We start from the raw sequence: 13,247 nt of genomic DNA, 5'->3' as shown, positions 1-13,247 counted from the left end.
GCTGTCCTAGTGTTCCTGCTGCCTGTTCACAGGCAGGCTGGGATCCCTATCACACACTCTGGGCACTCATGTGGGAAAAGCAGAGGAACAGTTCTGCTCACTGTTCAAAGTGGTCTCCCAGATGTATTCTCCTTCCCTTCACTCTCGTTATTCTGGCAATAACCAGAGAAGCCTTAATATATTGCTCTGGCTCTTCTGTCCTTAACAGGAGGATTCTAAGACACTGCTTCTCATGCCAAGTTTTCTGCTGTATCCCCTCACATCCATCCTCCCTTCAGTCCTGCATGAGGAGCTATCCTCCACGGGGTTAACAAGGCTGTGAAGGTGTGCAAGTTCACCTTCTCTTTTCACCCAATCCAGCAGCAACTTCCAAGGGAACAGTGACACTGATTTATTTGCCAGACTACTTGGAAACATGTGGCAGCAAGATCTTAACTTGATCTGGGAGCCAAGAAGGTTCCTGCATTGAACATCTAAGCCAAAACCAAAGGTCATAACAAAGACATTACTAAAGTAGAGACTTCCATGTTCCAAGCCAAGGTCATCTCCACATGCCAGGGATAACAACTTGCAACTTTTTAAGGACAACAGCAACTGCAGCAACAATCAACTCTCACTCAAAGGGCCTACTTCTAAAATTTAATGCATACGTATTTCATAGATACAAGACAACTAATAAATAGCCTTAAACAGTTTAAGCAGCTTAATTTTTGATTATGGCTCAGAGAGAAGAACTCTAATCACGCTGTCTGAAGTCACACACACTCCAACATAGCATGCTTTCCTATTTCTACTCCACTCCTGGGAAGTCCAAGAGCAGAATGAAGGTGGATGAAGGAGGAGTGATCCTGTATTTTATAGACTGATACTGGTCTGATCCCAAAATGCAATAATTTCCTAACAAACCAAAAAGCATCTTTCTGGGCACTTCAATGGAGAATTACCCTCTATCTGCAAGACCTCAACACACAGAGGCTCTTCTTTAACTTGGCACAGATGGAAACAACCAAATCACATTGAGTGGAAGTTTAGCCTAGTTGGAGTTTTGATACATTATTTTTACTGAACTGATTTAGAGCAGTTTCTAGTAGCTCTTCAGGACAGATCAAAAGATAAGACAAATCCTTATGTCTTTTATTGACAATTAGAGGAAAGCAGGTAGCAAAACTACCAACACAGAGGAAAAGGATGTGTCCTTTCAGAGCTGCAGATAACCACTACCATCCCCTCAGTCACTAACTTCTAGTACACTGACAGAAGTCACAATTTCCAGTTATGCAGATGCACTGAATATTGACCCTTCTTCCCTTCAGTGAGCCTTGTACCAATCACTGGCAGAAATATCCTTTCATTAAAGATTTGCAGAGAAAAGAAAAACATTAAGGAAAAATTCCAGATCTGAAGTTTATCGATAACTAGCTGCCTAAGGGACAGGGGAAGGCACAAGCCTACAATAATGGAACCAGAGGATTACATAAAAGAAGATCTTAATGTCTTAAAAAGAAAAGTATTACACAGTAGGGAGATTTCACTGAAGTTTTGTAGAAGCAAAAATCAGCTTTTCCCAGTATCATATCTTATGTTAAACCTGCTGATAAACACTTATCATACTTAACTGCTAAAACAATCAGATCAAAGTTCCATAATTTAAAAAAAACTAGTTCTGAAGACTGCAGTAATAGAAATTAGAATTTGGTGTGGATTTTTTTAAGCATAAATGTAGGTACACATCTTAACTGCAAACTAGTTCACTGAATGGAAAAGTTTGATCAAGGGAATGATACATACAAATCAGAGCCAGTCATGTGAAGCAGCCATAAAAAAAAGTCAATGCCACTATTATCATGCATCAGGCAAGGTATTTTTCACAGAAATGGGACAAGGTGGAGATACTCCAGTAGAAGGCACTTGTTCACTGTAACCATTCCATGGTTACCCTAGTTTTTAATATTTGTTTCAACTTAGCAGGTGCATAAATGGGATGAACAACTGAAGGAAATTTCTACATCCCAGGGAAAATGAAGACTCTAAAAGTAAGGCAAAGACTTATCACTCCTTAAGACAGTATGGGTGATCGGTTTATACAGCTCTTTTGTATAAAGCTTGAAGACTGCTGCCACAAAAGCAAAGGACATGATTAGCCTTCAATAATTTGAACTAAATTCCACACTACTTTTCAATACAAACAATCAGGATAAAAACCTGACTTTGTGATTGTCCCCGAAGGAGAAAAACCTGACTTTTACAACTGACATTAAACCTCCTGTAGGAAGATGTAGTTTCTCCTCTCTACAGACCAATTCTCTACTGTCTGCCATTATTTCACTAATTTTGCCCAGAGCACAGAGTAACTAGTTCAAATTACTTTGGTAGAGCCATAATGCTTGGAAGTTATCATGTACTTCTTAAACTAGGATTTTGGCCATGTGCCCACTCAACCTACTGCAGCATGTGTTCAACATCCATACTCATGAAGAGCCAGTAAAATACCCATGGGAACTCAGGGCACTATCCCCTAGGCACAGATTCTGACATCCTACAGAGAAAACCTGAGGCAAGTCCATTCATTTCAAAAGATGCTGCTGTCAGAGTTTTAGATCCAGTACTCACCTTAAATATGATTAGTGAGGACTTAAAAAGAAATAACCTATTATTTGAAATATTAGCTCATCAAGTTCATTTTCTGTTACAAGATACTTACTGTTCACACTGAAAGTGCCATTTGTGAGATAGGCTTCCAAAGTGACATTGCTAAAAGTAACATTTGCATTCTTCATATTGATGTGCTTGGAGTTGATGCATCTGTATTTTGTGCCCACGTGTGCCTGCATGATACTTTTATGTGATACAGTCTTCACACCTCCTGTAAAAAAATACATTGCATTAGTATGTACCAGTATTCAAAGAAAGGACCTAGTATTATATCTGGAAGGGTTTTACAGTAACAACAGTAAGTTTTTATTTTACCTGTAGTTGAATTTGGGAATAAAGTTGCATCTGACAGATTGTAGTGGAAAACTAACTCTTCAACTTGGTACTTGTCTGCAGATTCTGAGAAATTCAGGCTTAACGAATGTCCTGCTCCAAAATCCAATACCAGAACTGGATGAGATGCATTATCTTTACCACATGAGCTCTGTGAGTCTACTGAAGCATTTTGCGGAAGAAAAAAGTGTACAAACTGTGGGGCAGAAAATAAAACACGTAAGCTTTTCCTCACAGCTTTTAAAATATCCTGTGAAGCTGTTACTAACAAAATGCAGACATTATATATAAGATGTCTACTTATATACCAGTATACAGCAAGCAGCATATTACTGGCATTGAAGTTTGAGAATCCTGCTCTCTGAACTTGGAGGACTAAACAGTACATACTCACAGCATCTCTTAGACTTTTCTTCCTTCTAAACCAGCAATATGAATTTGCAGGTACTTCTGTACTACAAGAATCAAATCTGGCAAACTCTGGACATGTGAAAAATGGGAGAATTTAAGCTCTGCTTCTTGTAGAACAACTGAGCAAGAACAAAAGTGAATGGTACATCCCATGTAGCTTGGCTGTAATACTTTGAGTTTATTACACATTGTGAAGAAATGTGATAACTGAAGACCAATACAACATTTACTGCGAAGTTTTGAGCTTACTGCTTACAATAAGAAACAGACAAAAGTATGTTATGAAAGAAGTCAGTTCTGAATGCAAACACATATACCAGTATCAGCAGGATTTCAGACCATCAGCACCACTGAAAACATGGATTATACAATATAAGGCTCAGTTCAAATCACACCTAGCAAGTGCACCACTGGTAAAGTAGTAGGATTTTTTAACCTTGTATTACACTGACAGCTAGGAAAAAAAAATCAACAACACAAAACTGCAATAAGACTATAAATAATCCCTAATTCCGATTCAGTAGTGAAGATACAAAAAATCCCAAAACTTATTTGTTAAGGTAAATTCTTAATTTTCCATTACCAAGCTTTTGCTGTTAATATGGAACAATTTGTAAGCACTGCACTAGTTTGTAGATACACTGAAATCTAGAGATTTGCCAAGTAAGAAGGTCACAGATTTCTGGAGTTTAAAAAGTTTAAAGCTATGTTTCAGTTCAGATTTAATCCACCTGAGTGTGACCAAGTTACCAAAACAAAACACGTAGTGTTTTTGCCTTTACAGTTCCAGTGAAAGCCATTTTAGTTATCAACAGGACAGGTGTGGAATTTCAGTCACAAAAGTAACTGCACATGTTTTGTTTGTGATTGTTTCAGGCAGCCTCAACCTTGCTGTTTAATTAGAAGCATCCATAATAAAGAAAAGCTGATGCAACTTGACTGGGAGAGTAAAAATCTTTGTTGAAGCAGTTTTTCATGCAAAGATATCAGAGAAAGTTTAAATACTGCACACGTGCAAAGATACCACATATTTTATAAATACTAAAAAGACTAATAAATGACAAGCAGTCAGATACTCACTGCTCTTACCTCTTTTTGCACACTGGTTTTGTATTCCACTGAGAAGGCTACGGTCAAATCAGCAATTATGCAGACCTTACCACTTGAATCTTTCACTTCAAATGAAGAGCAAGCCTGTAAAAAGCCTGATAAAAATAAAAAGTGGTTAACTTAGTGTCACATTAATTTGCATTTTTAATCCCAAATATGTACAACTGTACATTTTAGGAGTAAAACTTAAGCATGAGTTGAGTTTGGAAATTTGGGCATTAACAGTCTCTAGATTAGCTTCAACATCACTAAGAAACAGAGGACAAATTAAACACCTCATTTATAAAACTGCAAAGCCACCCAAACCAAAACTGTTGACATTCTGGTTCCTAAGAGATAAGAAAGACATGCAATAAACACCAGTCATAGTGTTCAAGGCAGCTTCAGTGTTCTCTGCACACAGCAACCATTTTACTATCTTCAGCCAGACCTGGCTTAGCTTATTTGATCCTGCATGCCTCCAACACTCTGCCTTCCCCCCACAGCACAGCATGCAGCCTTCACTCCTGCTGTACCAGGACACTCAGCTGCACATGCACTGAATGCAGCATTTAGAAAGCCTAGATGGACTGCAGATGTTTTGAAGGCACTGCCAAAAATAGCGTGATAGAGCATGCTACCATTGCCAGGAGAACTTCTCTTTACTATCCTCATGCTCTCCACACTTGAGGAGGAAGCCAAGACCTTGACACACACTGAGGTTATGTTTTCCTGACTGGTTTAAGCTAAATTCAGACTGAGCTGCTGAGAAAAGCAGAGAAAAGCCTTTCTGCCCCTTGCTCGATTCCAGCCTCTACTCTCAGAGCATGCTGAGTACAACTGCCCAAAGTACTGACTTAACAGGGCAAGAACACGCAGCAAGGGGAGCACGCAGCCATCCTTCTGATGGCAGCATGGACTGGCACCAGTGGGACCAGTGCCCACTGCCAACAAAGCTTCACACAGGGGACGCACTGTGGCAGGCTGGAAACAGCTGGAAAGCTGGTTATCTCCTCTTTCATTTGTGGCAATGGATACCTGACAGTGCTCCTGCACCTGACCAGTTCTTTATTTTAGAATCTTTTATTTTTCAGATTCTCAGTTTGTCACCACCACACCCACCAAGTGAACCTCACTGCAAAAAGTGTGAACCATCTTCATGCTAGCACTATCAGTTTGCATTTGCAACAACTTCAGTCTTGCAGAAAACCTGATAAAAAAACAGCTGCAAGACATAAGCCATTATCACAAGCAAATAAGCTTTAAGGAGTCAAACATGCTAATCCATTCAACTGCTGATAACAGCAAAGAGATCCAGATGAGGGATTATCCATTAGCTAGCTTCCCTCCCTGAGAAGTTTTCAAAAAACAAATCTTAAAACTTTTCACTGCAAAACTATGGTGCGTACAATTGTACAAAGAAAATTATTAGGAAAAATTGGACTTTGGTCATCTGGACTTCAGCAGAAGGCACAGCAGTTGCAGGAACACATTGGAAACTATTTCTCTGGCACCCAGCAAGCATTTTCCCTTGTTGCCTTCCCCTTAGCAACATCACATCTTCTCCCAGCACCAAGGAGGGCAAAGATGAAACTGGAATTCATTCAACTTTATCTATTTTTTGAGAGTCCAGACTTGAAATCAGAGATAGACAGAAGAAAGAAAATGCTTAAGAACAGACAGCATAGAAAACTTATTTCAAACGAAACCTGTCCTACCTTTGCCTTTATGTCCAGCATAAAATGTTCATTAAGGACAACATATTCCCAAAGAAATGTTATTTACTGCAATTAGAGCAGTATCAGAAACATGTTCATCCACATGGAAGTTTCAATTTGCATTTACATCTGGAACTTGTTTACATTTCATGCAAGCACTGCTTTTCTCCAAAGCAAGCTGCTTACACCCTCCTGAAGACTTCTAGCACAGCACAGAAAAGAGCTGAGGCAGGGAATAAGAATCCATTGCTCCTTGAACTAACACTATGACTGAAAAATGTGCTAGAATGAAAACCTTCAGTGTGCATGCAGACTCCCTTGTCTGATAGCTATTAAAATCTTAGCAATTTTAGAGCTAAAAAGAATGAAGTAACTGACTAAAAGAATGAAAGAAAAATAATTTTTAAAAGAAATGCAGGGGGAAGAAAAGACTGAAAACAAGAAAAATGTTGCTGGCCTAAATGAAAACATGACTGACCTGTCCATTACAAATGATTCGGAGAACAACAGACAACGCAGAGGTACCAGAAAGCATCAAATGGAAGACAAATTCTGGTAATGAAGAGCTGATAAATCACCCTCAGCAAGTTTAAGTAATAAAGAACCAGGGGCATGAATAAACATTAAATAGTAACACCTGCATAACTACTAGATTTTTGTAAGGTTAAAGTCATATCATTACATGAATCCTGATTTCATTAGTGTGGAACAAATGCTATAAAACCCCAGTCCTCCTTAAGAACTATTCAGCAGCTGCTGGATTTGCAGTTTCAGTGATGAGACAGACGCATCCAGCACGAGACACTGAGTGTCCTTGGTGGAGTGGTGAGAGCTGTTTCACTGCAAGTAAGGCAACACTCACAGGCATGGTGATCAGACAGAACTGAGCTGCAGCATCATCTGCTCCCAAGGTCCTGAAGGAATGTCGATGAAACCAAGTGAAATGTATGGGACACAGGAGCAAAGAAAAATTGGAAAAAAAGCACTGAAGAACAAATCAAGACACTGAAGGAAAGAAGGTCCCGCCTACTGTCTGCTCCAGCCAGTTTAAGGGCACAGGAACAGCTCGCAGGAAAGCAGCTGTTGAGTTTTATAAAGGCAGTTTCAGCGTCAGTAGTGATTAATGCATGAATCATCACCAGCCTACAAACACTACAAGCCTACAGTCAAAATGTCAAGACTACAGAAAAGCAAACTGATGTTGAATCAATCCATCCTGGGAATATTTCTAATAAAGTTACATAATGTATTGCTTAATTCTATCAGGGCATATCTACAAGTTGAGAATATTCAGAGCATATCTACAAGTTGAGAATATTATTTGTACATCTCATAATAATACCATTCTTTGTAGTTAAACACAAAAACTGATACAACCTCCAGATTCTTAAGTTCAGGCTTTAAATGTTCCTCTTAATAAACTGCAGAGCCCTCTATGACAACTATCCGTGGTACAGCAAGTGCAGGACTTCAGATCTAAATGAAGCAGTCCAAGACCTTTCAATAGCAAAAAGTAAGTTTTGTTAGGTTCATTATCATTTGGCTGGAAGCACTACATTGTGGATATCTAGTAAAGGAATTACTAAAAATGTACAAAGAAATTTCACTTGGTTCAGATGCTTCCTTTGTATTCCAGTAAATTCCAACAAAAGACTGCTTATAATATTTATTCTAGCTGCATACTTTCAACTGAAAATCATAAGACAATCTCTCCCTTCATACCTCATTTCTGCAATGAAGAAATAGCCACATGCAAGAAAACACTTAAGGTAACTGTTAAAGCAACAGCTAGAGATCTTGCTTGAATAAAATCCAGCATCCTTCTTTATCTAACATACCTACCTCAAGAAAACCCAAAGTATATTAACAATCTGAGATAAAATAGCTAAGTCAAACAAAACAAATACTTCCTTGATTGTCTAACAATTTATCTTAAAGAAATCCACCTCATAAAGTTGTTTGTTTTAAGCTGGACACTACAAAGCTAACAAAACAATCTAGCACATGCTTTCAGGTTTCAGCCTTTTTATAACTGAAATCCGGTTAGTCAAACACAGCTACCCTGATTTACTCTCCCATATAATGGAAACCTACTAAGGGAGATAGACAAATGGTTGTTGTGTACTAGAAAACCAAGCATATTTAATGGCAACTGTGTACACCATCTGCTTGCAAAGAGGACATCAGTTACTACAGTTAATGATTTACTTTGCCTCCAGTTTTTATTAGAAACATGAAACACTGACAATAAGGAAAAACCAAAAGCTACTTCTGTATAATCTGGGGTTTATTACTATAGTCATGTTTCCTGCATAAGTAAAAACTTCTTTAGCATTGTTCTTCCTCTTGGGATAAAGGGGAACAAGTCATCCAAACCACCTGGGCACACATCCCATATCATCAGTACTTTAAGCCACACAGATATCTGGTGGATGGGACTGCCTGCAATGTTCAGGAGGAAAACCATGGCCTATAGCATTCAGGAGGAAAACCATGGCTGCAGCACAGCACAGCTGCCAGCTCCTGGGATGTGCTATGACGGGGTTCAGAGTATCCCACAGCCTGGTCACACCCATGGACTCTCCTCAGCTCCAGCCCACCCTGGAAATGCTGCACAGCAGCACTCTGGGGTAAGGGATACCAGCCCTGAATAATCATCCTGTACCGGAGCTGCAGCACTGATGTGTTGCCTTGCACCTTTGCCCAGGTGTTCTGATGACAAACACAGTGAACACTGCTATCTGTGGGGCATTCATCCAAGGAGATAAGAAATGCTGGTTATTATCGAAAGAAGGTTTATTTTCTATTGTACATGTTAACCAAACTGCCCGGTAATTTACTCATTCTGATGGTTCAGAATGATCCTGTCATCTCAGTGCCATTTTGTGAACAGTGGTAATTTCAGTCACCACTTTTAACTCCTAAATCTATGCCAGGGAATAGAATGGAAAAATCCCCAAGGAGTTACACTCTTCTACAAAGTTCTGTCTTCCAACATATGCACCACTCCCAGAGGGACACCAGGTCCAAGTCCTGTATCAGAAGACCAAGTCAAGATCACTTCCTTAGGATTCAGAACCTATACCACCTTGGGATAATACAGAAAGACAGGAACAACTGAAAGCAGGAAAATCCCGTGACAGGCTTGATGTACAAAACTTTGCAAGAGGCAAGATGGTCTCCATAAAATAATGAGTTATACTTACCTTTCACCAACAGACACATGAGACTGAATGCTGGCTACCTGGAAAGCTGGCAGGAAAAGACAAGGCTGGACTCACTTGAATACCCACACTGTGGTGGGGAAAGGGAGAACACAGCTTAATTCAAAGATAAGAGAACTTGCTGCACTTGAGCAGGTGCAGCACCTGATTACATCAAGTTCCTGATCCAGCCCAGAATATGCATCCTCGCCAACCAAGAGACAAATTCATGTAATCTCAGATTATGGTTTTGATATTGTTGACTTCAATTAAGGCAGTAAACATTTTGTTTTTCCATTTCAGTTTGCAGATTAATAACTCCTGTCTTTATAAACCAAATTATACAAGTACAAAAGCATTAGAAAGGAAAGGCAATCTAACAGCCATACACTTACCATTTGACCAGAGAATTGCACAACTGCATCAAGCTTAGTCACATGAAACTCCTTTATGGCTTCCTATCTAAAGGAAGGAAGTCTTGGCATAGCTCTACAGCAAGCGATTGCACGGGTGCACTGGGAGAGCTGAACTCCCCTGGCCAAACCCTTTTCAGCATTCACACAAGTCCATTTTGCACTGGCTCTGGTTAGTGCTGCTGTATCACACCACACAACTAACACACATTCTTCAAGGCAGCTGCCAGCCCCAAACAATGTTTTGAAGAAAGGAGCACTGTGTGGCAACTTAAAGAGAAAGCTTCCCCAGAGGAGAAGATATTGGAAATAAACTAACTGCCTGAGTAAAACCACCCTCCCAGTCCTAGAGTGTAGATCTTAACCCTGTCAAGGAAAGTAAGAATACAGGTGTTCCCATATCATACAGAGTGAATTCTTGCTAAGAAAACAGATGCCATCAGAAGTTTAATACAAGAAAACCAAACGTATTAACTGTGAACAACTGTGCTCAAGGCTGAACACTGGAGAGGGAACAAGTACCCACTGCACAGAGCTGAAGCACATTTAAACTCTGTACTCTTAATGCCAGGGTGATCTGTAACTGGAGAGACACTCACATTTGGAATTAACAGTAGAAAAAGTAGTACTGATAGTCAGCGGGGCTGTCAAGGGACAGAGAAGGTTAAGAAACTGTTATACTAAGACTGAAAGGGACACTAGTCCATCTTGAAGTCAGATGCCGAAAAACTGTGGAATCCTGATTTACCAAAACATAAGGTAGATTTAAAAGTATGCACTATAGAATCAAGATAATTCAAGGGATTGTTCAAATGGCTGTTGTAATTCCCACCATTTACATGCCCAAAAGTGTCTTCTGCCAAGCTTAAGAGAACACATACCAAGAAATCCATTTCAACACCAAGCTTTCTCAAGGAATTTCCAAACAATCACGGCTGACTTGAGAGCAAAGACAAACTGTGGAAGCTGAAACAAGCAAAAGCAAGGTGTGCCTTTTGCTAGAAATAAACTTTTATCTTTGAGACCTACAAAGACTTATCAGAGATAACAGCAGTTAATGTTGCAACAGAGTATCAATCTTTGAATCAGGTTCCTCGGTACTTAGAAGCAATTCTTCACTCTGTCATCTGCCAAGTAAGCTATCACATGATGACTGGCACACTAATTCAGATCCTTAGAGACTCTGTCCATATCCATACACTTCAAGCAGCTATCAAGCAAACACTATGTCAAGGGCAGCACTTGGTAAAACAATATTTCCAAAGTTGCTCAACATTAAAGCAGTTAGATTTTGTGAAAACCAAGTTATACTGGTCTCAGTTGCAAACACCCAATAATGACAAACCCGAAAAAAACAATTCTGCACCAGATTTCTCACTGGCTGGAATTTATTATCAAGTTTCTCAACTATCTCTACATGGGTAGTAAGGTTTGAAATTCCTCTTTGGACTTGAATTGCACAATAGAAACATGTGGATTATACGTCAGTGACTCTGAAATGTCATCACACTATTTTGAAAAACTAATTTTCCCTTCTGCAATTCTCAAACACTTCATTACTTATTCACTACACGTCTGATTCTAACCTTAAATCTAGAGGAAAGCATCCTCTGATGTGTCTGTGTTTCAGTAATGAAACAATGTATGGGTGCTCCAGATCTCAGAGAGCACGAGCAGCTCTGTTGGCTTTGGCACACAACCCAACTGACTCATCGTGCTCAACAACAGACAAGCACCATCTTACTCAGTATTTCAAAAAGCAGCAGCTAAGTTTAGGGGAGGTACTTCCATTTCCCATAGCTCCCTTTCCCTGCATGTACCATATGCTACCTAAATGTTTTCTTAATTCCATATATAAATTTGATGGTAGTGAGGAAATTAATTACAAAATGCTCAATGCTGACACATGAAATGTTCAGCTTAGTGCTTGCTGCTCAATCTAAGTAGAAAACCGAAACACTAAGTGAGGCATGGTGAGGTGTTCAGGTGGGAAAAAAAATTCTGCTGCCCTGAAGTCAATGCATCACCAAACAAGTTTTCACATCTGCCCCACCCATACTAATCTTTCAGTCTCCTGTTATCATAACCAGTGTTAACGCAGATGATTAAAAGGCTGCAAATGAGCTCAAATATCTGAAAACTTCAGCTCATATATTATCTTTATCTCTCATTCTTCTCCCCTCACCTACAATCCAAACCCCACACTCTAGCAAGAAAGGGGTCTCTATCTACACCACAAGATCTTCCCCCAAGATTGTAGTATTAAGTTATGCAGAAACAGCCAGCTACTAAGCTACTAGACTGGTACAAAGTCCTGACTATCAGTAAATAAAATTTTAAAAAATCCAAAATAAATAAATCTGTGGTAAAATAAACTATTCTGTTGCCTCAGTTGCAGAAACGTAACACATCTCACATGCCAGAAAGCGACAAAGATGGTGCACCAAATGATGTTTGTAACTGCCAATTAAGCAGAGGAAGACTACTGCAAAGGCCAAAAGTATTACCTGTGGTACCACATAAAAATCACAAAAGCTGATTTGAAAGCAAACTACAAAGCAATTCTTCATTTGAGCCATAACTACACCAAACAAACTATTCAAGTAACTCCCACTATGACACCAGTTCAACCACACACTTCAGCTGGCAGCCCTAAAAAGCAGGAGCACTGTAAATCACTGTGCTTGCTGCACCGGCTCACGAGGGCTGGATATTTGAACTGCTCACTGCCCTTTGCAAGCGGCACCTTATGGGCTCAGTGAAACTGAAGTCCGGTCAATGGTGATAACGATATTCACTACGAAAGAGGAGTTACAGGAGTCACAAGGACTGTCCCAGCTCAAAAATGATGGCAGATAAGCATTCTCAACTGCTACTCTCTTTGGCAAATATTTTGGCCAGCTGCTGAACAAGTTTCCTTTGCTGCCAAAGCCACATCTCAGAAACCTGCTAGCGTTGTGTGATGTGGCTTTCAAGACAAGAAACCAAGAGCAAGGTAGTTATCAGTAAACAAGCAAGACACACTTCCTCGTTAAACAGCCTCGCTGACTTAACAAACCTTCTCATCACGACACTGAAACCTCTCTATTCCTGACGCCTTTCATATTTTACTCAAGACAGGGCAGGAAGAAAGTCATTAAGGAACGGGACACTACATATCCTATAGAAAAGCGCAGCTCCCTAGCAATGACATCAGTAGCCCCCGCGTCTCCATGCCTCGTGCTCCAGGCGCGTTTCCAGGTTCTTCCCGGAGCGCAGTCCCGACACCCAGCGCAGGTGCCCAGAGCGGCGTTCCCGGGCTCTAACGCGGCCCAGCGCGGCCGCCGCCACCTCCCGTCCCTCATCGCCCTCGGACCCCGGGCGGCCCTCGGAGGCTCCCGGGCGCCACAGGGGCCCGGCGCGGGGGATGGGCCCCCCAAGAGCTCTGA

The 13,247-nt window shown here is 40.4% G+C and overlaps 1 protein-coding gene across 1 annotated transcript in view; it reads right to left on the bottom strand.

Moving 5' to 3' along the window:
• The window catches only part of LAMP1 (lysosomal associated membrane protein 1), an 18,281-nt gene extending 5,118 nt beyond the window's left edge, over nucleotides 1-13,163 (bottom strand). The window contains exons 1-5 of the mRNA XM_031056142.1: nucleotides 12,975-13,163; nucleotides 12,236-12,326; nucleotides 4,486-4,601; nucleotides 2,968-3,181; nucleotides 2,702-2,863 (exon numbers count right to left, since the gene is read on the bottom strand). Coding sequence (XP_030912002.1) covers nucleotides 2,702-2,863; nucleotides 2,968-3,181; nucleotides 4,486-4,601; nucleotides 12,236-12,326; nucleotides 12,975-13,163 — 772 coding nt within the window. The remainder of the gene's footprint in view (nucleotides 1-2,701; nucleotides 2,864-2,967; nucleotides 3,182-4,485; nucleotides 4,602-12,235; nucleotides 12,327-12,974) is intronic.
• Between the last annotated feature and the right edge of the window lie 84 nt (nucleotides 13,164-13,247).

The sequence above is a fragment of the Geospiza fortis genome, unplaced genomic scaffold (assembly GCF_000277835.1).
Source record: "Geospiza fortis unplaced genomic scaffold, GeoFor_1.0 scaffold192, whole genome shotgun sequence".
NCBI lineage: Eukaryota > Metazoa > Chordata > Aves > Passeriformes > Thraupidae > Geospiza > Geospiza fortis.
The sequence above is the reverse complement of the archived record's forward strand: the minus strand, read 5'-3'. Positions and strand labels throughout refer to the sequence as shown.